This window comes from Pinus tabuliformis, chromosome 1_2, assembly GCF_031772625.1.
Source record: "Pinus tabuliformis cultivar Carrire ecotype Pingquan chromosome 1_2, CPIR1, whole genome shotgun sequence".
In the NCBI taxonomy this organism is placed as follows: Eukaryota; Viridiplantae; Streptophyta; class Pinopsida; order Pinales; family Pinaceae; genus Pinus; species Pinus tabuliformis.
Window position 1 is genome coordinate 1165894009 of NC_142298.1, and position 25014 is coordinate 1165919022.

General features: G+C 39.9%; 1 protein-coding gene across 2 annotated transcripts in view; it reads right to left on the reverse strand.

The window, feature by feature from the left end:
• The window catches only part of LOC149210365 (uncharacterized), a 229266-nt gene that overhangs the window by 187775 nt on the left and 16477 nt on the right, over positions 1 to 25014 (reverse strand). For both annotated transcript variants that reach the window (XM_089396707.1, XM_089396708.1), the window contains exons 2-3: positions 15914 to 16078; positions 15552 to 15729 (exon numbers count right to left, since the gene is read on the reverse strand). In XM_089396707.1, coding sequence (XP_089252833.1) covers positions 15552 to 15729; positions 15914 to 16078 — 343 coding nt within the window. The remainder of the gene's footprint in view (positions 1 to 15551; positions 15730 to 15913; positions 16079 to 25014) is intronic.

Consider the following 25014-nt stretch of genomic DNA (forward strand, 5'->3'; position numbering starts at 1 on the left):
CCGTAAAAGGGGGAGAGGGCAATGATTTCAGATAAATAGCTGCTACCCTGCTAGTTTTATTTGTTATGCTATATATAACTCATGATGATGAGATACTTTTATATATGTGATGTTATTTTGTATTGGTTCTCCACATTTGAGTCCTTAAATGGACAATTATCAGGGATCAGCTGGATTTGGTATCGCCTTTGATGTATCATTTATATTTGACATCATATATATCAGTGCTTTCTTCATATTTATGTGCCAATGTGTTTATTTCATGTTGTTATTGCTTTATATGTTTAAAAATTTGAAAAAAAATGAATATATTATGCATTTTTTATGCTTGCCGATATTTGCCAATATTGCCGATAAGATGTTTTCTAGACCCTCGCTGATATTTTGTCGACACCGATATTTTCAACACTGAAATAAACCCTCAAAATTGTTGCACCGGTTTTCCCGCATTGGGTTTTTCCAGGGACGAGTTGTCCAAAAATAATGGTGTCACTTGTGTGTTTTCTATTTCTTTCAGTTGTTGATCTGTAGATGGTTGGGACTGTATTGTGTTTATTTCGATGTTTATGTAGTTAAATGACTTTTTGGTAATTAACAAATAGGAGAAATAAACCAGAAGAATACAGATAAATTTTCTAATGGATAGACTTAGAAATTTCAACAATAAGAACCTTCAGGACAAGACCTACGTGGATTAATCTGCTATAGTAAAAAAAATAGCACAATTACAAGGAGCGTGACCTCAACCAACCAGGTCACAAAGAACTTGATGCATCGCCAGTAAAAGGCATACCAGTGAAGGCACATGTGCCCAAAATAGATGCAGAGAAGTTGCAGCCCAACACACACTGCAGAAAACATGAACAGAACTACCATACAAAAAACTCTTCCCTGATAAATCAGAAATCGAGGACATGCATCTGTGTGAAATTAGAGAAGAGAAGTACGATTTTTTAGAAATATCGTACATAGAGAGCGTGAGATCCTAGAAGCAGAGTGTGAGTAGACCCACGGATTTTTCACAGATGAAAGGGGAAATTGAGCAGCAGATTGATGTTTTGTGCACCTGAAGGAGAAAGAGTACCTTAACATTCTCAGATGCAGAGAACAGATAGCATGTAGCAAAACAACAAAAACATGAGTTCATGTCTAAGACCAACAGAAGCAATTCTAGAAGTATTTTTTTATTTTCCAAAAGTCATTTTTTCCAGGCAAAAATGCACATAGTTTTTGGGTTATTGGAGATATCAGAAACATTTGCCAACACATGTAACATCTAAACTAGGTACAGAAGAAATTTTTGATAGTTGAATATCCGACATATTGATTACATAACAAGCCCTTTTAGATCAAAACCAATCTTGTCCAGAATATGTTCAAATTTAGTCAAAAGAGTTACAATTTTGGTTTTGAAGATCAAAATTTCTATTAAGGCAAACTATTGGTTTACCGACATATTGTGTGAAACAAGAATCGGAAACTGTAGTATGGCCATGGATTTGGGCGATGAATGTTGATGAGAGTAGCTCGGGCAGGTACTTCCACACAGGCATGTGGAAATCGCCTAATTGATCTATATCCTTAGCAATGTTGAGATCTAATCTCAACCGTCAAATCACTTTGGAGATTAGGGTTGTGGATTCAATCAATAACTCAAATTTATAAAAGGAAGGCTAGGGAAAGGGAGAAGGCACATCTTGAGTGTTGAGAAATCTAGGGCATCAAGAATTAGGTGATTTCTATTCTTTTGATAACTGCTTGTGAATGCTTTTTACTTCTTGGATTAGGATCTTCTTTTACTTATGTTATTATTGTGTTCTTCGTCATCAAACAACTATCAATGCGTAAACCATAAAGAGACAAGAGACACAGAATATAGGCTATCAGCCAGGGCCAAAACCTCTCCCACTTGAGAGGAAAACCCGAACAAACTCTTCTTCTTATAGAGATTTCAATTGACGAATACCAAGACCAAGACCCTTGACCTATTTGCCTCTCCAAGACCAAGACACAAGTTCCCTTGCATTGCTTCTCTTTTGAGCCCAAGTCAACACTAGTCAAACTTCTTCTCCTTCCTCCTTCTCGGCTACCCTTCAACTTCGGCTTCCTTCTGCTTCAAACCTGCACCTTATTTCGGCCCTAATTGCAACATGTGAGAAGTAAACTTTGTCACCACTTCGCTTGGAGGGGAGACTCTCCCATATACTTCAGCTTGATGACTTTGGCTTCTCAAGTGACCTTACTAACATTGGATCCTTCAGCAATATCCTCACGTTCTTTTGCGACAGATACCGCCTCCTTACCTCACACATGTGACAAGATAGATCCCAAAACAGATCTGAAATAGTGTGATCTTCGTCTTCTTTCACTCATTGATTGTTAAGCTGCCTTCCTTGACCCTTTTCACACTTCTTTCAACTGCAGATCTTGACCGAAAATCTTTGCCTGAAATGATGTTGAGTTGCCCTATTTATAGTGGTTGGAACCTATAATAAGCCGACTTGAGAGAGGGTGAGCCGATATGTCCCTTTGTGTAGATTATTTACTTCATCTTGTAGTCGACTTGAAGGAGAGGTCTTGTGCTTGTATTGGAGGGCTTTCATACTTATTTAATGACTCATACAAAATGTAACATGCCCAAGAAGGGTCCTTCATACATGACATTGATTCAAATTGACTTTTATGACTAGATGACAAAACCTAAAGGCTCGCAATGGGAGCCATCACTACAATAAAATTCCTTGATCATGAAACCCATGATTCAAGTATTACAAAATAATTTTATTTTCTTCTTTTCATCAATTACATAAAATCACAATTACACGTGTCATTATGAAGACCGAACCTTGTTACAATTTTCAACACTCCCTCTTAACTTGGGAGGTATTCATAATGGTACTTGGTCATTCTCAATTTGAAGAATTCTTATAAGAAGAGTCGGATTGGTAACCCATCTGTGTAGCATCATATCAACTAGCATTGTCACATAGCAAGGCCTTGAGTAACATCTCTATCTCTCCATAAGATCAGAGCACAATGCTAGAGAAACCAATGATGTATAGACACCCTCATCATTGTCTCTCTTGGGAGTTGGAACATACCCCACCCGAGTTCTCGGAGTGTGTTCCACCATGACTATTCTTATCTTGGATTCTCAGTCCTCAAAGAATATCTGTCCTCTACGACTACTCTTGTCTTGGATGCCCTAACACATCCTCAAAGAGCAATGGATGCCAGATGCTTACCCAATCATCCATTTTGTCTTTCCCAAGTGAAGGCAAGAATGATGTGTCTATCTCTCCCTCCTAATTAGGGAGGAGATATCTATTCCAATAAAGGAATGTACTCATTCCTACGGAAGGAATGTACCTAAGCTCACACTTGGCTTAGGAATTTTGCTTCCAAGTAAGAAATTGGTTTCCAAGCTCCCTCTTAATTAGGGACCTACAGCAGCTCCTCAGGCGGAGATGATGGGACAATCAGTTGCTTGAAGAACTGCTCCTCACAATGTCATGAACTTCTTTTCGTTATTCAGGAGTCTTCATGTTTTGGGACTTCTTCATAGGGCACAAACCATCCATCACTTTCATCCTTGAGCCATGTCATCATTACTTTCATTGGAAAGCGATTCATCAGTCCATATCTGGCCTTCCTTCATGCCATGTTTCCTTCTTCATACCATGTTTTCTTGAGGATCTTTCATCCTAATACACGGTCATCAATGGTGGAAGACATTCATAGCTCTTCCCTTGGCATCCCTACATAGGCTTATCCAAATATCATTCAAAAATAGGAAATGATCATTAATTCAAAGTTACCTTAGTGATGGTCTTTCATCATGACATCTTCTGGTTTGCATCAACATCCTGCATACATATTGACACATCTCCAAAAGATATCCATTGTCAAGGGTCTCCATCTTTTTCAAACTTCCATCAGAGTCTTCATATCTTTCTTGGAGATATCATAGTCAACTCTCTTGGTTTCTCGGATGTTGATTGCCTTTACCATGGTTGCATGTTCCACGATCTCTTCCTTTCTTTCTTCACACATTTTCTTCCAAGAACTTTTGCTCATAGTTCCTCCAATTTTGTCAACCACCTCATATTTTAGATGACATATTATGGTGATTTCATCTAGACAAAGTGTGACTCATGCCTTCTTGCAGCCTTTCAAAGGAGGAGATCCTTTTCGCTTTGATCATGCTCTCAAGATAGAGCATTGATCCATATTACCTGCAACCATATGAGATGACTCTTCAATATTGACTATAAGCATACATAACTCATTTTCCTTTGGTCATCCAAACTTCCTGCAACAGCTTCCTTGATTGAAAGAGCTTCAATCCCTTGATCCGATTTACCTTTTATGTCATCATACCATCATCTCATGAATTCCACAAGTTTGGAATTCTTGGTGAAACACTTGCTTCCTCTCTTGATCGGTGGACCTTTCGATGAGGATTCCATAATGGAATCTTGAGGATCTAGAGTATCCCCATCCAACATATATTTCTTGCTGTTGTATGATGAGCTTTCTACTAGATGACTTCATTTTTCTTCTTTTCACATAAGTACTACTTATGCTTCTAATGAGGTTACCAAGAGTTATACCCTTCCATGGATCTAATTCAGCGACCATTCATACTTCCCTCTGATGACGTCACGAGCTCTTGCTTTTAATGCTTTTATGATGCCATGATACATCCTATCATGCACTTCTAATGGAAGATGTATTGTACTACATGAAAACCTGGAAACAGAAACTAGAAAAGACTTAGGTGAGGAAGACTATCGCAATCATAGTAGAGATATTTTACTTCCTCTTTCTTGGACTTCTTCCTCTCAGCTTCCTCCACATCCTCTGCGATATGGGCTTCTTCTCTTCCTCTTTTGTTATTGTTCTTCTTGAGTTTAAGACACTCTCTTCTATATTGCCCATATTCTTGACACCCATAGCATTGAATCTTAGCCATGTTCTTCTTTTTCTGAGGACCAAACTTTCCAAATTTTCCCTTTCTTTTTGTCATTACAGCATATGCCTGATTTCTCACCTGATCCCACATCAAATTTTGCCTTTAGCCTGGATTCTTCAATTTTGCATAGTGACCACAACTCATGGAATTGAGTAGCTTCTTTTTTCCCATAAATACTTGAAGTAAAGTTACCCCACTCCTTCGGTAGTGCATTTAGTACAACTGTAGTCATTTCCCTATCAGACATTACTTCTCCTAGATCTTGAAGTTGATCCCTGATCTCAGATATCCTCATAAAGTATGAGGCTATACCTTCTTCTTTTGACATCTTCAGCCTGTAGAGTTCTTGCCTTAGAGAGATAACTTCCCTTGCAGTGCTTACAGAATACAACTCTACCAGTTTTTCATATATTTCTTTTGAAGTTTCAAGTTTAGATACATATGGGATGAGGGGATCCTTGATGGATTCAATGAGAATCCTCTGAGCCCTAACTTCACCCTTCATAAACTTTGCAAGTTCTTGAGCATCTTCTTTTCCTGGTTTGGTGATAGATCCTTTGACATGATCCATGACCTCATTTTCAATGAGATTCAAATCTGTCCTTTTCTTCCATGCAAGATAGTTTGAAGCCCCAACCAATTTGTTGCTTTCCTTGCAAAAAGACATTTTGACAGATTCAGATAAGGTCATATACTTACTTGTTAAGATGCTTCTTCCACTTGTTGCTTCCTTGAATTTGATGATGATATAGATGATAGAAACCTTCTCCTTGATGAAGATAGATTTCTTCTTCAAGAATGATCCTTGACCCCTCAAGGAGGGAGATCACTTAGTTGATGATGACTTCTTGACGGTGTCCTTCAAAGCAATGAGCCTAGCTTTAATGAGAGGGAATTGCCTTATAACCTTTTGAGGATGATGGCAATGTCCCTTGATCTAGCCTTCTTTGGATAACTAGCCTTCAAGATACTTCAACTCCTTTGATGATGATTGAGCGCAGATCCCAGAAATGCTTCTAGGGTTTTTTACTTTCTTCAAGATGATGTGATCTTTGTCCTTGATGTGCTTTTCTTGGATGAATAGACTTCAAGCTACCTTGATTTGTAGATCTCTTCACCTTGAGTAGATGTAGGGTTTTGGCCTACCTTTTCTTGATGATGATCTCAAGACTTATTCTTTGATCTAGGGTTTTTGATGTAGATCTTGACTTTACTTTTGATATCCTTTGATTTTCTTTGATGTCTTTCTCGAAATTCGATCCTTGAGTGTCCCTTGATAAGATGCCCTTTCTTGACATTGTCACCTTAGCTCTGAAACCATGCTGAGAAATCTAAGTCATCAAGTATTAGGTGTTTCTCTTCTTTTCATAATTGCTTGTGAATGCTTTTTACTTCTTAGATTAGGATCTTCTTTTACTTATGTTATTATAGTGTTCTTCATCAAACAGCTACCAATGCATAAACCATAAAGAGACAAGAGACACAAAATATAGGCTATTACCCAGGGCCAAAACCTCTCCCACTTGAGAGGAAAACCCAAACAAATTCTTCTTCTTATAGAGTCTTCAATGGACAAGTACCAAGACCAAGACCCTTGACTTATTTGCCTCTCGAAGACCAAGACACAAGCTCCCTTGCACTTCCAGTCAAACTTTTGCTCCTTCCTCCTTCTCGGCTACCCTTCAACTTCGACTTCCTTCTGCTTCAGACCTGCACCTTATTTCGGCCCTAATTGCAGCATGTGAGAAGTATACATTGTTTCCACTTCGCTTGGAGGGGGGACTCTCTCATATACTTCGGCTTGATGACTTTGGCTTCTCAACTTTCAAGTGACCTTACTAACCTTGGATCCTTCAGCAATATCCTCGGCCTCTTCTGCAACAGATACTGCCTCCTTACCTCACACGTGTGACAAGATAGATCTCAAAACAGATCTGAAATAGTTCGATCTTCTTCTTCTTTCACTCGCTGATTGTTAGGCTGCCTTCCTTAACCATTTTCGCACTTTTTTCAACTGCAGATCTTGACCGAAAATCTCTGCCTGAAATGATGCCGAGCTGCCCTATTTATAGTGGTTGGAGCCTATAATAAGCCGACTTGAGAGAGGGTGAGCCGACATGTCTCTTTGTGTAGATTATTTACTTCATCTTGTAGCTGACTTGAAGGAGAGGTCTTGTGCTTGTCTTGGAGGGCTTTCATACTTATTTAATGACTCATACAAAATGTAACATGCCCAAGAAGGGTCTTTCATACATGACATTGATTCAAATTGACTTTTATGACTAGATGACAAAACCTAAAGACGCACAATGAGAGCCTTCACTAAAATAAAATTCCTTGATCATGAAACCCATGATTCAAGTATTACAAAATTATTTTATTTTCTTGTTTTCATCAAGTACATAAAATCACAATTACACATGTCATTATGAAGACCGAACCTAGTTACACTTTTCAACATTGAGAACAAAACACAGTGAAATAATTAGATCTCAGTGACTGGGTAGAGAAGTACTTTCAAGTTTCATCCAAGTGCGCAGAGTTCGAGGAAGAGTGCAAGGGGCAGCAAGGGTGGGATCCAGATCAGCCAGCAGATCAAAGGACAGGTTAAAATCAGCTGGATCAATTCCAGGTGCTTGTTATATTGGTACTTTTCCTCAGAGGGCCACTATCCCAACAAGGGAGCCCTGGTGTGCTGTTGACTTTAATTAATGAAACAGCAGATTTTCGAGGGCAGATATCTTGTGTGCATGTGATTGAGATTGGTATTCTTAATTTGTTTCCACTGTTATATTTTATTTTAAGTGTTAAAATATCAGCAATATTTTTTATTCAGTAGATCTGATCTGCTAGGATGTAATTAACCAGGGTGCTGCGATTAGAAAATAGAAATGAATATTTTGAAAATTCTAATAGTGAAGAGGACAATGAAAAATTTGGTGATGATTAATTGTTTTGACAGACAACGTCACAATTTAAACTCTAGATAACGGGAACTAAATAAGAAGCCTAGTCCACTGATTGGCTATAGTTCTTAATTGTATTTGACTTTTGTAGGAAAAAGAGGGTGATGGCAGTCTGAAAGTGGGAGAACTTCCGGGGGAACCAAAAGGAAGTCTACCTTCAAAGAGAGAATGATGCAAATCAGATTGATCACCTATGAAAATCCAAAAAATGGAGCAGTATTACACTGTTGAATACTGAACAAGAATGCTCTACATATTTTGTAACCACTCTTTAGCTGTCAAATCTAATTAGGCTGTCATGAATTTTGTATTCAGGCAGGTAAATAAAATTAAAAAAGAATAATATCATGTTGAGAAGGGTATTAGAATAAGTAACCGTGCAAGCTACCATGGTGATGTAGATTTGTGGATGCCCATGTTTCATAGTGCTGCGACTGAGGAACCAGAACAACATCTGTTTGTATGTGAGGCCATTTGGACAGCTAAGCAGGTGCAAGACAAGGCCACGAGGATCGCTTAGCTGGAAGCCACGTTTAGGGATCACATGTTAACATGGTACATGAAGTTCAAAAGCACGACTCCAGCATGATAGAACAAGACCTTGGTGGAGATTAAGCAGGCATTGATCAGGGAGTTTCAGAGGCCCAAGTCGAAGTCTCTATGTATTACGAAACTCAAGGAGATCAAGCAGAGTTTGGGAGAGTTGGTACGGGACTTCGAAGAATGGTTTAAAGTATTGAAGGACAAGTTGGCGTTCAAAATTCCGCACGTGTAACACAAGGAATGGTTTATTACAAGACTACTACCACATATCAGAATATCATTGACGCAACAGAGGATAGGTAAGTAGTTGGAAGCTCTGGAGTTGGCGTTGAAGTTAGAGACCTCGCGGGCAGGAGGTGGGGAGAATAATGGTATGGCGTAGGTGCAATCGCAGTAGGCTGCGTTAGCTTCCCAACTTCAAAACCTGACTAAGGGGAAGAAAAGCGGGAGGAAGTTTGGTGTACCATTTGTTGAATAGAGGGTCACCATAGGAACGAATGTAAATTGTTGACTAACAATATGGCGATTGGCGCAACAAATCTGATTGTGCAAGGCAAAGGAATGTGGTGCAGAATCTACAGGGTATGGGGCCATATACCATCCAGTTGCCCGATGATGCAAAAGTATGATTCCATAGCTCGTACTATATTTTGCGACTTCTAGAAATCAGTTGGGCATGATATCCACGACTGTTGTGCACTTGAGTTGATGCGTGAATGCACATTTGACTCGTTTCGAGTGCAAGGGCCTGAAGGGATGGAAGCCACATCAAATGGATTTAACTAGCTTGGGTATAATCAAGGTGGACACTATAATCAACAAGGTTGTGGGCGCGGTGTGGCGACTAGAGGACCAAGGTAGAGGACAAGGAGGATTTGGTCAAGGACAAAGCACCATAATCTGTTACAATTGTGGGCAGCAGGGACACTTGGCCTAGGATTTTCACCAATCATTGTTGCACTTGTATTTATCACAAGTCCTTAGATCATCTAACAGAGAATTGCTCCCAGCTGATTGCCAAGTGGCAGGAGAAGAAGGGGCTCAATGTACAAATGATAACTGTCAAGTCCCGTAGGACACAACAACGAGTAGGTGCGATAACGCTAGAAGGAGCTGATGCTGCACGACCCCGGACATCACAACCCCAGTGGGTTAAGAGAGCTCCTGAACCCCCTCTGAAGTTTGACCCTGTTAGGGAAAATACCACATATATGGAGGTCCAATGCGAAATAGTTGACGAAGAATGGGATAGGCTGAAAGCTAGGCGCAAAGAATCCATGCCGGAGATATCTGATGCCATTGTAGATAGGGAACAAAAGACAACAATGGATCCAGTTCAGAGTCTGCTGCAAAGTTGTTCAGAGTCTGTTGTAAAGTTTCTTGGAGTTAGTAAAAGACCCCCAAGCTTTGGATAAGTTCAGAAGGATGGTAGAGCAATGTGCTAGGGGAACTGAGGAGACAATCGCACGAGCTTTGCCAAGGGTTGTGAATCAAGTTGCTCGTAGGAGAAGAACCAATAAAGAATTCTAGTTCAACGTACGAGATGGACAACATTATTCTGGACTTGGGATCAGATGTAAATGTTCTACCGAAAGGCACATGGAGATGATGGGGAGACCTAAGTTGATTTGGTCGCCAATTCAGCTTAGATTGGCCAACCAACATCGGATTTTTCCTATCGGATGGTTTTTACGAGTACTAGTGGATGTCGATGGGGTGTTAAGCACTACCGATTTCGAGGGGATCATAATCGTGGATGATATCAATCCCTATCCGGCTCTTTCAGAGTTCAATTGGGACTTTGGTAACAGGTAATTATTAATCTAAATTAAAGGCAGATGATCTTTGAAGGCAAAGATATATGAGTAATTGCACCACTCGATCCATCTGAAGGGGATCGTTACGTCGAGCGAGTGAGGGGTGAGCTGAGTCGGGAGGAACTGGATAACATTTATAATGTCACAACTCGACGAGATGACTATGTAAATCCTACAACCGATGGAGTGTTGAGTTAGCGCAACATTGGATCTTGCGCCTCAGACTTAGAAGAAAGCTTTGGAGAATTGGCAGAATTGGTTGCATGAAGTCAACACCTAGAGATGCGCACATGTTACAAGGATGGTGCGTTGGTTAGGGATAGAGGTGCACAATCCACCTCCTTCGATGGGTTGTAAAAAGTAGATATTTTTGTTCGGGAGTACGAGGATCAGAAACGAGATTGTTAGAGATTTCTTGCGTTGTACACTAGCCAAATGGTGGGCTGCACACAAGGGGTGAGTCGTGGGATGGCGACAGTGTAAGGAATTGTTGAAGGTTGGATTTGGGACCAACTCTGGGGTCCCTGGAGAGAAATACTCTGGTATGAAATGCCCTAGGGCTCACCTGAAGAAGTGTGTCGTATCATGGACTAGGGGGCAGGTACCACAATAAGAATGGGTACACCGTTTCATGCATACCTTGGATGTCATTCCAATGAATTGGTATGTTGAATTGGAGGTGCAAAAGATGCGAGATAAGGCATGGCACGACCGAATGATCAAGCACAAGACATTCCAGCTGGGGGACTTGGTGTTGCTATATGATAACAAGTTTCTGAGGCATCTAGGTAAATTCCGAATGCACTGGATGGGACCTTGTATTATTCAACATGTGATTGAGGTTGGCATAGTGTAGTTAGGAAATTTGGATGGCGCACCGCACGGGGGATTTGTAAATGGGAGTAGGTTGAAACTCTATATCGACAACCAAGCTCCTACACACATCAGATTGAGAAAGGAGAAGACTAGTCTACCAGTTGTATATAAATAAGGTAGACTAAGGTTAGAATGAGAGATTTAGAAGAAAAAGGATTAGGATAGGAGTTATTTCTTCTGTCTTAGTTTTGGAAGAATGGACGCGAGGAGGCGTGGCAACAAACTAGGTAGCGTGCAGTGTTAGGGGTGCCTGTGTCTAGTGTTAACCACTGATGGTGATGGTGTTGTTGGATAAGTGGCACAAGGGTCACTACCAAGAGGGGTCCAAGTCATATCAATCTGATTGTGGGTGATGAAAAGCCATGATCAGAATCTTGATCGGGGAAAAACATGGCAGACAGTTAATGAGTACGCTTTGGGCGAATAATTGCTAATTATGAGGAAATCGGTGATGAATGGGGAAATTGCCATCGAAAAGATGGGTGACGTATGCTTCCTTAACTTTGCTTGAGATGGGCTCATCCTTGCCCCAAAAGGACTCGACCTCCCTTAATTTTGCCTTAATCATCCAACGACAACCTCTTTTGAGTAATAATGCGTGTTCTTGACCTTTGTTTTGACCTTTTTTGGCTTATTTTAGCCCTTGGGGCTAATTTGCTCACTTTATATCTTAATGTCTAGCTTGGAGGGGCCTTTCTTGCTTCCTTGGAGAATTTTGGCTTGCTTGTCTTCCTTAGAATGCTAGCAGCTAACTTGAATTGGAGGATCTTAACCCTTTCTTGGAGTAATTTGGACATAATGTTTGACAATTAGCCCTTGGGGCTCCAATTTGCACAATTAATCTCTAATGTTCCATCACTTTCCCTCGTGCTCCTTTACTCTGTCCAATAGTCCCACTGATGATGACGTCATGCCCATGTGTGAAATAAATGCTTGAAAATGTCACCTTGGTTTGAACGTTGGGCTTATTTGGATTTTACAAGTCACTTACTTGCCATATCTTTGTTTTCCACTTGCTCACTTGACTTCACATCTTGTTGCTTGCAATGCCACATGGAAGGTCGCTTTGCCCCAAAAATGGGTCCATTGTTTTAACTAGAGTTCTGTGTGAGTGTTCTGACTGCTTTGAAAGACAAGTCATTCATCTTGGCATAGAGTGTTCTTTGCCTTAAAACATGTAGCGTGATGCCTCGGGGAACTATGAGACTGTCAAGACGTAAGGCCAAGGCCAAAGGAGACTGCAAAATACATAAGACACATGGCACATGTGGGGTAGAGGGGTGCATTGGGATAGGAAGGGACATTGCTAGGGAAAAGTACATATGGTGATCATCCTTACAGGGCTTTATTGATGCAAGTGCTCCCTTAAACCATGAGTCCTGGTAATGCCTATTCCATGATACTCGAACACCATCCCAAGGTATAAGAACACCCATGAAGGTAGGGAGTAACCACCCTGAAGTCAACAATGTGATAGAGGCAAACATATCATGAAACAAACAATAATTTAGAGTAGCCATGGTCGTCCACACCAACGGGAATCTAAGAGTCACTTTCCCAAGATAACACATACCTACATGGCTTTACAAGGCTATAAGGCACATCCTTCAGGCATATATGGCGTGGCGAAAAAGTTCTGGAGTACCTCTGTTTAAAGGGGTAACAAGAGGAGAGGGAGCTCTCAATTTATAGATGAGGCTCTCGATATCTCTCCCTCTTTTGCTCCCTAGATATGTCTAAGAAACTTGAAGGAATACTGACTTGTCATTCGCAAAAGGCTTGGAGATTAAGTTATTACATACAAAATTTGATTTACATTGCTCAAAACCCTCAGGGGAGGTGCTAAAATCTTCCCAATGGGAGGCACCTTCAAAACAACTTCAATAAAACCTTGAGTATTTCTTCTTAACACTCAAAATATGCCTGAAATGGGGCCCCATGCCCATACCACAAGTTAGGGAACTTTTGTGAATCATGGGAATGACTTTCCGCATTCAAAAAAGGGTCATAAAACTTACAATAAACAAAGTGACATCGAACGTAGAAGGAGGCTAATTTGCTTGAGAGGTCCAATGTTTCCCTTAGAATTGGCTTGAAGTGACTTTGAAATTATTGACTTGAATAATTCAGCCTCCCTCTAGAACTCGACCCTCTTCTTCAGTAATTTGGCCTCTCCCCTAGAGTCGGCCTCCTTGAAATTTGCTCTCAAATTTCCCTTCTTGTAATCCTTTTTCCCTTCTCTTCAATCTTGGAGTCTCTCACTCCCCTTCAGTTTCTTTGGAGTTAATTAGTGCAATATTGACATACTCCATATCTCTCATTTTTGGTCACTTCAGGCGATTTTGTGCATTCTCTAATTGTATTTTTATTTCACTTTAGTCTTATTTTTGTCATATTTTAGCCTTGTTAGCTTTGGATTTACAATGGAGTTGCATTTTTACTCCCACATGTCTTGTATCTACACGACCGATATCTTCTAGTCCCACTAACCTACTCTTGTGGTCACCCGAGGACATTAATAAAGTCATCTTATTTATCTTGTCTCTCAAGAATAGCAATGTAATGTCTTCATCCTCTCCCATATGTTCTCTTTATAATTTCCCCATGGTCCAAATCCTTAACCTCCAAAGTGATAGACAGCTAAGATTAATTACTTATCCTTAGATAAACGTTAGCCCAAAGTCAACATCAATTAAATAATTAATCAATGTACTTTTTCCTAAGTTGAAACTTAAGGAGATCATATTAGTTGCTCCTCTCAAAAAACCACCTAAACAGGACTTCTTTTCTTGCATGCAAGACACCAGCCTATGCAGAAGACCTTCTGAAGCTACAAAAATCAACAAGGGGCACACGGCTTAGGATGTAGTGTTGGAGTAGTGGAGACGTTTGGAGAGGAGCATTGGATATTTCTTGTTAGTGCGGGACCTTTGCCTAATGGATGTGTATGCCTTGGAGCTTAACATGTGTCATTTAGAGTTGGAGTGCTTCACATGCGGACCTATTTAGGTGGCTTGTTGTGGATAGTGTCAACTTTATCGTTGTTGGCCTCCACTATCCTTTGATATATATAATGGGAGGAGAGAATATTTTCATTCATCATTGCTAACACGTAATTTTATTAGAGATGTGAAAGTTAGAATGAACTTGTCTATTTGTTATATTTTTTTCTTCATTGTACTTTGCTCTCCTTGTCTAGAGTGCTAGAGTTCTTGTGTTGATGCAAGCAAGGCTTTAGGGTAAGGGTTTCCCTTTGAAAATAAAGGAAGGTATGGTTTGGGAGAAACCTTGGAGGATCTAAGGGAGCACTTGTTCTCGTGGAGAACAAGACTATGCTTTTATAGCATTTGGAAACTCTAGTACTACTTAAAGTGTTTGATGTATAGATGATAGAGTGAGATTATCTTGTTGTCTCTTGTAGATTTGTGTGATGCAAATGTAGTACTGAAGAAGACTTGTCGTTGTGTATGCTTTTGTTTGGAGTGATTCTTAGCTAGGAGGAGTTGGTGGCTTGGGTTTTGTTATGGTTTCTCTAGCTAGGTTTTGGAGAGCAATGGAGAAGTCCTAGCTTGTAATAAACTTGAAGGGTTTGCTTGTAACAGCTTTGGAAAAGCTGTTTGTATATATGTATATATTTGATTTTGAACTTTTGTTCTCATGATGATTGAATAGTTTCTAGTGCTGGTAGTGTGTGCTGATATGACATAACAGTGGGCAGATTTTCTTAAGTGATTTGACAAATATATAGAAGCTAAGTGGGCAGATTCATGGCTGCAATAACTTTGGTATAACTTTTGACATATTAGGAGTCCTAGTATAATAGTTTGTAATAAAGGTCGATGTCACTGACCTAAATAATTGCAAGAAGTGCTAGCGTTGGTAGTGAGCAATGATTAGGTAGTGCAACTAGCTAAATCATAAATAAAAAGATGCTAGCACATGGCATCCTTGACTCCGTTTGAATAATATTTTATACATTTTACACCTCCCATGCATTGTGTATTCAATTTTCCAACAGTAACACCATTCATATTTGGATGTACACACATCCATGGGATTGTTCCGTAAGTCAGCTCAGGGAACATTGCATGAAGACAATACCAAAGATAAGTACTGCATTACTAAGTTCTAATGTGTGTGTATTATGTTAAATTTTAAATGTTTTGCTTGCAATTGACACAGGAAATCCTTTTAAAATTAAAGAATGCTAGCAACTCCAAGTCATCAAATAAATTATGTAGCTCAGTATGGTTTGAATTTTAGGTATATATTTCACAGACGGTCTAATTGGTCGCTATACATGCATCATGAATAACTATAAATTAGAATATGCATACACATGCAAGTACATGAGAGTAAGGCAGGTAAAGAGACCAAGCCTGTAATGATACTGCAGCAGTGAGCAAGAAGGGGCTTCGCCTTGCCAGTCTTACAATTAAGGTTGTCAGCATTAATTGTTGTCGTTACCCACACTGCTCCAAACTTATCAGCAAATATGAGAAACTGGCTATCCCAGCTAAAACAGACTGCACTCACCCTCTTTTCAGAGCATCTGTAAAATATTCCGAACAGCAAACGAATGCTAGTAAACTCAAATAGCAATTACCAAAAGGAATCAATGCTAGATGTTATGTCATTTAATACTACAATTCAGCATCAGGTGGAGATAAAAGCCATTGAAGAGAAGCTACAAGAATTCCAGATAAAACTCAACCAATTACAAGTCTATCCCTTACATAGTTTTTGTGCAATGCCAAGAATCTGCATTCCATATCTTGACAAGTTTATCATCACCTGCGGAAGCAAAAAGTTCCCCTTCTCTATGAAAGCATATAGATCTGATGGAATCAACATGTGAGTGGCCATCTTTGTTGTCCTGGCAAGCAATGGGGCAGTTTGCACTGCAACAAAAATCAGGAGGAATATTCATCAATAATCATTTACTAAATTTGCATAGTTAAGAAGATTCTAAAAAGAAAAAATGCCTGGCCATTCTTGTAAGGAAATAATTTTAAAAACTCAATTAATTACAGCATTTAAGAATATTAATTGTTAGTTGTCATAACCTACAAACACAAGTACAAACCCACATGAAATGAACAGAGAGACAATAATTGTCTAGCTTCTCTTGTAGTCTAGTTCATGCACCAAACAACAATTTGTCAGCGACCATGTTCCATAATTGTAAACTAATACCCTTGTGCTTGAAAACAATATCCTAAGCATTGACGAGTTTAGATCACAGCATACCTGGATTAGTCATCACCAAATACATTAAATATCTATGTTTCATGGGGGCTCGTCACCTAAAAACACCAATGGACCCTGTGTTCCCACATTCTGGGGATCTGTGGACCTTTAGGAAACATTCCCAAACTACTGGAGACTTCATCACAGACTCAGGGACTTGCTGGCCCTCCCCAATATGTTCAGGGCAGATTTAAGAGACATTCCGGATAGATTTCAGGGATGCCCTAGGCAGATTTCAAGGATTTTGTGGGCAGATGTCAGGGGCAATGTGGGCATTTATCTACAGTTTTATGAATCATGGAGATTGATGATTGGACAATATGATCAACTTTTCTGTCCTTTATTTTTGTATTGCACTGAATCTAAATTGGTTGTACAAGTTGCAGCTCAAAACATGGGCTGTATATGATGGATTTCAATTTGTGTTTATGGTAATTTAAATAGTGTTTTCAGCAACATAATTACAAGAAGCAAAGCCTCCATGTCAAAAAAACAGGAAATGCAACATTTCAAAGGGCTGATCGTTGTAGTTATTGCTCTTGTTCTTTCTCATTTTGCAGGTCATCTCAGCTTTTAAATATCGTACATGGGTTTCCAGGAGTCATTCAATTCCAGTGCTTCCACCCTTCCAACCTCAAACATTTTGAAAACAATAAGTTAGTGGTAACTTGGATTGGGTACGAAATGTTTGAATAACTTCTTATTCAATCACCCTCTTACTCTGAAGTACGAATCTAATCTGTTTACATAACCAAACAATTTTATGGTGGTTTTAGCTGTAAAAGTCTGCAAAACCTATAGAGAAGAGAATTCCTCTTTGTCTAGCATAATCATCATTAACAAAATACATGAGGACTGAAAAGCTATAGAGACAATTCTCTATCTCACAGACCCTTCATGGACCTTATTGCAAGTTGAAAATAGTTACATTCAAGTTTCCTAAAGTTAAACTACATTTTCATCATGTCTATTGACCAATAATGAAATGTCACTCAATCCTTTCTTAAATTGCTCTAGTTTTTTCAGAATTGTCAATTGTAAGGGCTGTGCATAATACTATATCATGTAGTTTGTTATGCTTAAAAGCTTGAAGCAACTACAAATGTTATTTGTGAATTCTGAAATATAGAGATACATAGATAGACATATATTATTGCGGTCCCCAACCTGACATCCCTTAAAAATATTGGGGCTGTGCTCTAACTGTCCCAGGGACATGTCCCTCCATCCCCACCGTTCCCCCATCCCAAAAGCCAGTGCAAGATAGATAAATATCAATGTTGCAGATATTGTGTCAGTGAATATAATGCCAAGGTCTCCAAAAGTAACTTATCGGCAATATTCAGGAAAATATCAGCAAACTTGGAAATTTTTCAAACATATTCATTTTTTAAACATATAAAGCAACCCAAAAATTAGCAAAAAAGTACCCAAGAAAACTCCTGAATCAGCATATATTTTCTTGTATCTCGCAATATATTCAATTTTACAGAATACCGTAATATATTGAGGTGATAGTATTGCTGCCTCGGAAAAATCGCAATATTTGCTACCTTAAGCATTTCATTTACATTTTTTTTATAAAGATGAAAAAGTAAAATCCAAAACATATTCATGCTTATCTAAACCAAAGTTACGATGATCAAACTACTTGATCACTATAATCCCATTCCTTCATTCACAAGACGGAAAAAGACTACCTCTTGTAGATACTAAAAAGGTTAAAAAGCACGGGAAAGAAAATAAGAAACAAACCCAATTTGAAATTTTGAATACATTGTAATAGAATGGTGGTATAATATCCCAAGGGATTAGCTCAACCTATTGTCATAGATGTTGTTGGATATTTGACTAGTTCCATGCTGGCAAGTGCCCAGTTCAAATCACCCTAGCCAAGGCACACTAGTCTATCCAGTCTATGCTGACAGGTTTACTAGGGATGTCATCCACGAATGTCAGGATGCATCCCTTAGGTTTCCTTGTGAGGTTTTCCTTGGGAAAAAAAGAACATTGTCTAATATCTAATCTTCTAATCATCAAGGGGTAAACGCTAAATCATATAACTTTAATTCGTCCAGGAATGTCAAGAAGTTGTGTAGGTAGTGTTACCACTCAAACTAGCAGGGGACCTAAAAGGGGTTCCTAAGAGGGCAACTGCTAGGTTAAGGGCAATAGTGGAGGCTTAGCCCACTGTCACCACAGCTAAGTCTCCTTGCTCTTTACGGATTTTCACCGATGGGAGGAGTCCCAGTAGCGTAGGGATCACTTGTAAAGTATATGTCAATGGATAGGTACAAAGTGACCCCGAAAACCCTTTCCCAAGGAGGGAGTGAAGAATGGAACTTGCTTGCTCTTTAAGCAAGGGACTTGGTCCTCCAGGGGTAAGGGGTGAGGATTGGAGGGTTGAGGGAGAAGGAATAGGCTTATAGACGAGGTTCTCAATCCCTATAATCCTTGGGAAACTTGGATTCCCAAATGGTCCTTGACAAATAATCTTTATTGAGAAGTGGGACCACATAGGGCCAAGTGGACCCAATCCAGGTTCGGGGATGGAATGTAGCAACCAATGATGTTCCTATCCTGGACAAGGTGAAAGGAAAGGACCAAACAAGAATATTTACTTCAAAAGGTTGAATTGATCCTGTTGAGGTCTAGCCTTGGGGATGCCTAGGCAAAATTCAATCCTAGAGCTAGGGCTTGGGATTCCCAGAGATTCCACTGTTAGAATTGCCTCAAATTTGGAGGAGAGGGAGAGGACTCACCAACGCAGTAGGCTATAGGAGATCGAAATTTTTCCTTGGGTCAATTCCGGGGAAGTTGATGCCCTAGGTGACCTAATGGAGTTAGACCTAGGGGAAAATGGGAAAAGGGTAAAAAGAGGGTTAAAATGATCAACCTTTTTGAGGGATCAGTGCCTAATTCACTTGGGGATATGGAGTCAAGGATAATGATGAGAAAGAACTTGGTTTCTTGATAAACGAAGCCTGGAGAGTCAACTTCATCAAATGTTTAGAGAAAGAAACAAAAAGTGACCTTCAAAAATTTTATTTCAAAGCAAATGATGCAAGCTTATCGAGACAAATAATCTCTAGGACATTTCATTCATATAACATTGGCCCATACATTAAACTAGCTAAAACATGCTTAATGCCACATTTCAATTATGCAGCAACTAGCCCTAATTTTAGCAGTATGTAACAAGAATAACAACGTCAAAATTCACTTACAACGTTATAGAATATATCCAACCAGCATATTGTTTGCAAAACAAAGCTTCAAGACAAGAAAAATAGCCCAAAACCATACGTCAAAATTCATCCATCTCCAAAAAATATCCTCCAAGGAAAAGATGTGAAGTTCTTTATGATTAGAGAGATCCCAAGTCAAGTGATGATCCAAATGAATGTATCTAACATCAATATATAGCCTCCTAAGGAGTTCAAATTATCCTATGGGCCTACATTAGCCCCCAATGATAAAATAATGCGCAAATAAAAACCCTATTGGTGACAAGTCTACCAAACTAGCTCACAAGTGGAAAAATAAGCCTCACAAGGGGCCAAATAATAATATGTACATGTTGTAGGGCCCTCCAAAGGCCTAATGATGTCCTGAAGTGCCATAATGAGGAATAAATTCCTCGGAATATGATGGACAAGGGGGTGGCCCCATGTTCTCCAAGTAGTAGACCTGTGGTGCTCCTAGTGGGTCTGAGGGCCCATAAATGACCCCATGGGTCTCCATATGAATCGGAGATGCTTGTAGATCCTCTGCAAAGGTCTGAGTGTTGATTTGTGGTAGCATCAGATGGCTCTAGCCATGAAAATTGGTGGAGAGGCTAAGCTACATAAGATCTCCAAGACCCAGAAATCGTTTTGAGAAATTCCATCCAGATGAGGAGTTATTAAAATAATTAATATTTTTAATGGGCACTTAAGTCTAAACTTAGGAAAATAAAAATATTAATGGGTATTAATAAAGATAAGGATGAGAAGCTTCTAAGAGACAAGGATCAAGTCTGTTTTAATCTTAGCCATTGATTAGAGACTTAATCTCAGTCGTTGATTCGTCAACAGGAAAAGTATAAGAGAAGACTTGAGGGTCATTTGGAGACACACCAACAGATACTCAGTATCCCAAGGAAAATCGATTCTCAGAGAGAGTGAAATCGATTTCAGAGGGAGAGTTGTAGGGTGGAGGAAGAGGGGGTGATTAACAGTAGTCAAGGAGCTCAAAAGAGGTGACACGGGGACTCTAAGAGACAACGCAGAGGGAGATGCAGTGGATGACGCAGAGAAGGACAAAGCAGCGCAAAGCCACGCAAAATGACACAGGGCTGACGCAGTAGAGAAAGAAAGTCCTCTAGGGTGTCAGAAAGTCTCGAAGAATAGTCTCAGGTGTTTTTTCCCAGTGTCTATGCAAACCTTTTTGTAAAAGCGATCGTTGCTGAAAATTAATAAAACCCTCCTCTGCTGCACCGTTTTTCCTGCATTGGGCTTTTCCAGGGACAATTGTCTAAAAATAACTGTGTTGATGTGTTGGATTCTTGTGCATATATTTGTTTCTGTATAATGGTGTGATATCTATAGTAGAATTTATTTTAATATTTACTAAAGGGATTTCATAAATAACTTATTGAGAAATAAGTAGGTAAAATAAATCAGTTGTTGCAGTAATAGAATTTCTATTTAGAAATTTTCACATGGTATCAGAGCGAAGATTCGGAGACAGGAAGGGAAAATCAATTCTGGGTCAAGAGCATGATGCAGAGGCATCCACGTCAGGAGACTCGTGCAGATTTTGAGAGGAATGCACAAGAGATAGAAATTTCGATTTCTCTATGTTGGCTTCCAGATTGGAAGAAGAAGTTGCTTGCATAGCAAGCTCTGCATCCTCAGGGGTATGGTATATAGACAGTGGAGCTTCCTGGCATATCACAGGAATCTGGGAATGTTTTTCAGATTATCAGAAGAAATAATAAATTTTCAGATCGCCATGGGGAATAAGGAAAAGTGTACTCAAATAGGGAAAGGTATTATAGTTTTTCAAACAGAAACAGGGAAGCGGTTCCGAGCTACCAATGTGCTGCATGTGCCAGGACTAGGGATGAACTTACTTTCTATATCTCAACTTCAAAGCAAGGGTGTTAAATTTGGACAACTAGGTCCAAACTCCATGTTCTGATGCTCAGATTAAGAGGCTAATATTTTTGTTGGATTCCTCTTTCTGAGAGGTGTAAAATCCATATAAAAATAGTCTTAATCCGATGAGCAGAACTTATATTTTGAATTTATTATTCTTAATAAATTATATGTGCAAGGTCAGCCAGTTTTGTAATGTAGGCTCACATGCCCAACAGATGTGTCACACACCCTCATTGATGGATATATATACAGGAAAAGTTGGAGAGAATTTGAACACAACACAACTCACATCTTCCTCTCTCATCCTAAAAAGTACGAGCTACCTGGAAGACGAATTTCAGTCACACGTGGGAAGGACGAAGAGGATTTTTCTGCTGCTAGGGTTTCGCAGAAGTTTGACCAGCGTTGACTTTGGAAAGTCAACGCTTGGTCCAAACAAGCTGAAAACTTGTGGGAGGTTCGATTTTTGAAGGCTGTACTACCTGGCACAAAAATCGAGGTCAAAGGGTTGACCGTTTTGCTACTGTGTTGACTTTTAGCTTGCTGCCCCTGCGTTGACTTTTCAGGACAGCGTTGACTTTTGTAGAACTGACTTGGGTTGACTCATCTACTGGTTGGAGGGTTGTTGTGACACATGCTGGGCTGGCTGACCAAAGGAGACTTTGCTGGTTGAAGCATCCTGTTGACCGCCGAAACAAACACATACATTTTTCTTGTTTCTGATTTGTCTTCTGTAAGATCTGCTTATATGTTCTATCTGCATTTTGCTTATCTACTTGTATGATTGCTGTGAGAAAAGTGAAATTGCTCTTAGCATAGAACATCTACAAAACTTTACATGGTATCAAAGTGGAGGTGAAGACAAACTCTATCTATAGCAATCATCATCGAAGGAAATGGATTCCTCTAAGCTTGAATTCAGGGAGAATGACAAGCTGACTGGAAGTGATGACTTCCATGCCTGGAAGATGTTATTAGATCTCAAATTAGAATATCATGATCTCCTAGATCATGTGACAGGGAAGATTCAAGAACCTCCATCAAATGCCTCTGCTGCTGTTAAACACAAGTATAAGAAGGGAGAAATCAGAGCAAAGCTGTTGATCAGGGAATCCATAAATAAGAGTCTGGTTGCCTACATATCTGAACTAGGCACATCCAAGGAGATGTATGACAAACTGATACTTATGTTCCGAGTAAACAATGTGAACCAAGTGCTATTCCTCAAGAACAAGTTGAAGAATATGAAGAAGGGCCGAGACGAGTCTATTCAAACTTTCTTTATGAAGTTGACCGAAACCAGGAACAATCTGCTAGCTATTGGGGAGACAATAACTGATCGTGAGATGGTTCTCACCGCACTTGGAGGACTTCCATATGAATGGCAAGTATTCACAACTACCATTCTCAACAATAATACCATCCCTAACTTTGATGAGCTTCTGTCTAGATGTATGCAAGAAGAAACAAGGATGAAGGAATTTGATAATGAAAGAAATGCTGCCTATGTTGCTCATTCCCGAAAGAAGAACTCTGGTGGTTCCAAGGACAAAGGAAGGACTAAGACTCAAAAGAAGAAGGGTAAATGTTTCACCTGCCATAGGACTGGACACTATGCTAGAGAATGCCCCTTCCAGAAGAATTCTCCCGATAGTGACGACAACAACAACAACCGAAGGAATGGGAATCGAAGAAATGACAAATCCAAAGGAAAGAGGAAGGCTCACTTTGAAGGAAACAATCCACCTTCTAAAAGGACCAGAAATACCAGGTATGAGGAGTCTAATGTTGTTAATAAAAGAAATGAGTATATTCTAATATCTGCTCTCTTAGCTGCATCTCCGCCCGACACTATGGATGTCTGGCTAATCGATAGTGGTGCCTCAAGACACATCACCGGATTCAAGGAAGCACTTTCTGACATGGTTGAAAGGGATACTAATCTAGAAATTATCCTTGGGGATAATGCCACTTATCCTGTGAAAGGGACCGGGACTGTGACCCTCCACTTGTCTCAAGGACAAGTCCTCCATCTACAAGATGTACTCTATGTACCCAAATTGAAGAAAAACCTTGTGTCTGTATCTGCCATGGAAGACAAAGGTTTCAATGTAACTTTCTCTGATGGAAAGGTACTCATGTGGAAGAAGAGCTTCAAGGAAGCTATCTCAATTGGTTTTAGAGTTGGTACACTCTACCAGGTTGGAGGGAGTCCGTTGGGAGCTATGACTTGTGATACTATCCGTCAAACCGAACTATGGCACCGAAGATTTGGACACCTTCATTACAAGGCTCTTCCCGAAGCAAGGAAGGTGGTGACAGGGATGCCTGATTTTGGAAATAATCATAAAGGTGTATGTAAGGGCTGTGCTGAAGGAAAACATACAAGGGGACCTTTCCCCTCAAGTGTCACAAAGACATCTGAGATATTGCAACTGGTCCATTCTGATCTTTCCGGTATGTTGCCTGTAACATCCCTGGGGGGATGTTCTTACTATATGACATTTACTGATGACTTCTCTCGCAAAACCTGAATATACTTCTTGAAGAAGAAGGATGAGGCTTTCATGTGGTTCCGTACCTTCAAAGCCTTGGTGGAAAATATGACCGGAAAGAAGATCAAGATTTTGAGGACTGACAATGGCACTGAATATGAGTCAAATGAGTTCAAAGACTTTTGCAGAGAAGCTGGCATTAAGAGGGAGACTACCACTGCATATACTCCTGAGCAGAATGGTGTTGCTGAACGCAAGAATAGGACTATTGTGGAAGCTGCCCGTGCCATGCTATGTGACCAGGGTCTTCCAAAGTTTCTGTGGGGAGAAGCTGCAAATACTGTTGTGTACATTCAAAACCGATGCCCTCATTCCGCTTTGGACTCCAAAACTCCCGAAGAGGTTTTCTCTGGTAAGAAACCTGATGTCTCACATTTTAGAATTTTTGGATGTCCTATCTATTTTCATGTGCCGAAAGAAAAGAGAAGTAAGCTGGATGCTACTGGGAAGAAAGGAATGTTTGTGGGCTACAGTGAGACTTCTAAGGCATATAGAGTCTATGTACCTGGTCAAAGGGAAGTAGAGATAAGCCATGATGTCACTTTTGACGAAGATGCTTCCCTGAAGAAAGTAGTAGATCTTCCTAGATCTGAAGAAAACCATGAAGAAAGACCTGAAAATCTGGAAGAACCCCAGGATGAGACTATGCCTGATGTTGAAGGGCCAATGGACCCTATTGATCCTTCCCCTTCTCTAGGAAAGAGGCCATCATGGCTCAGGGACACCCTCGAAGATGCTGAGGGTCATGCTGCCCCAAGGGGAACATTCCGAGAAAGCAAGAAGCCGTGTAGATACCTAGGGTATCTAGCTGCCATGAGTACTATTATACAATCTGAACCTGGATCTTTTGAGGAAGCCATCAAGCATCAAGTCTGGAAGGATGCTATG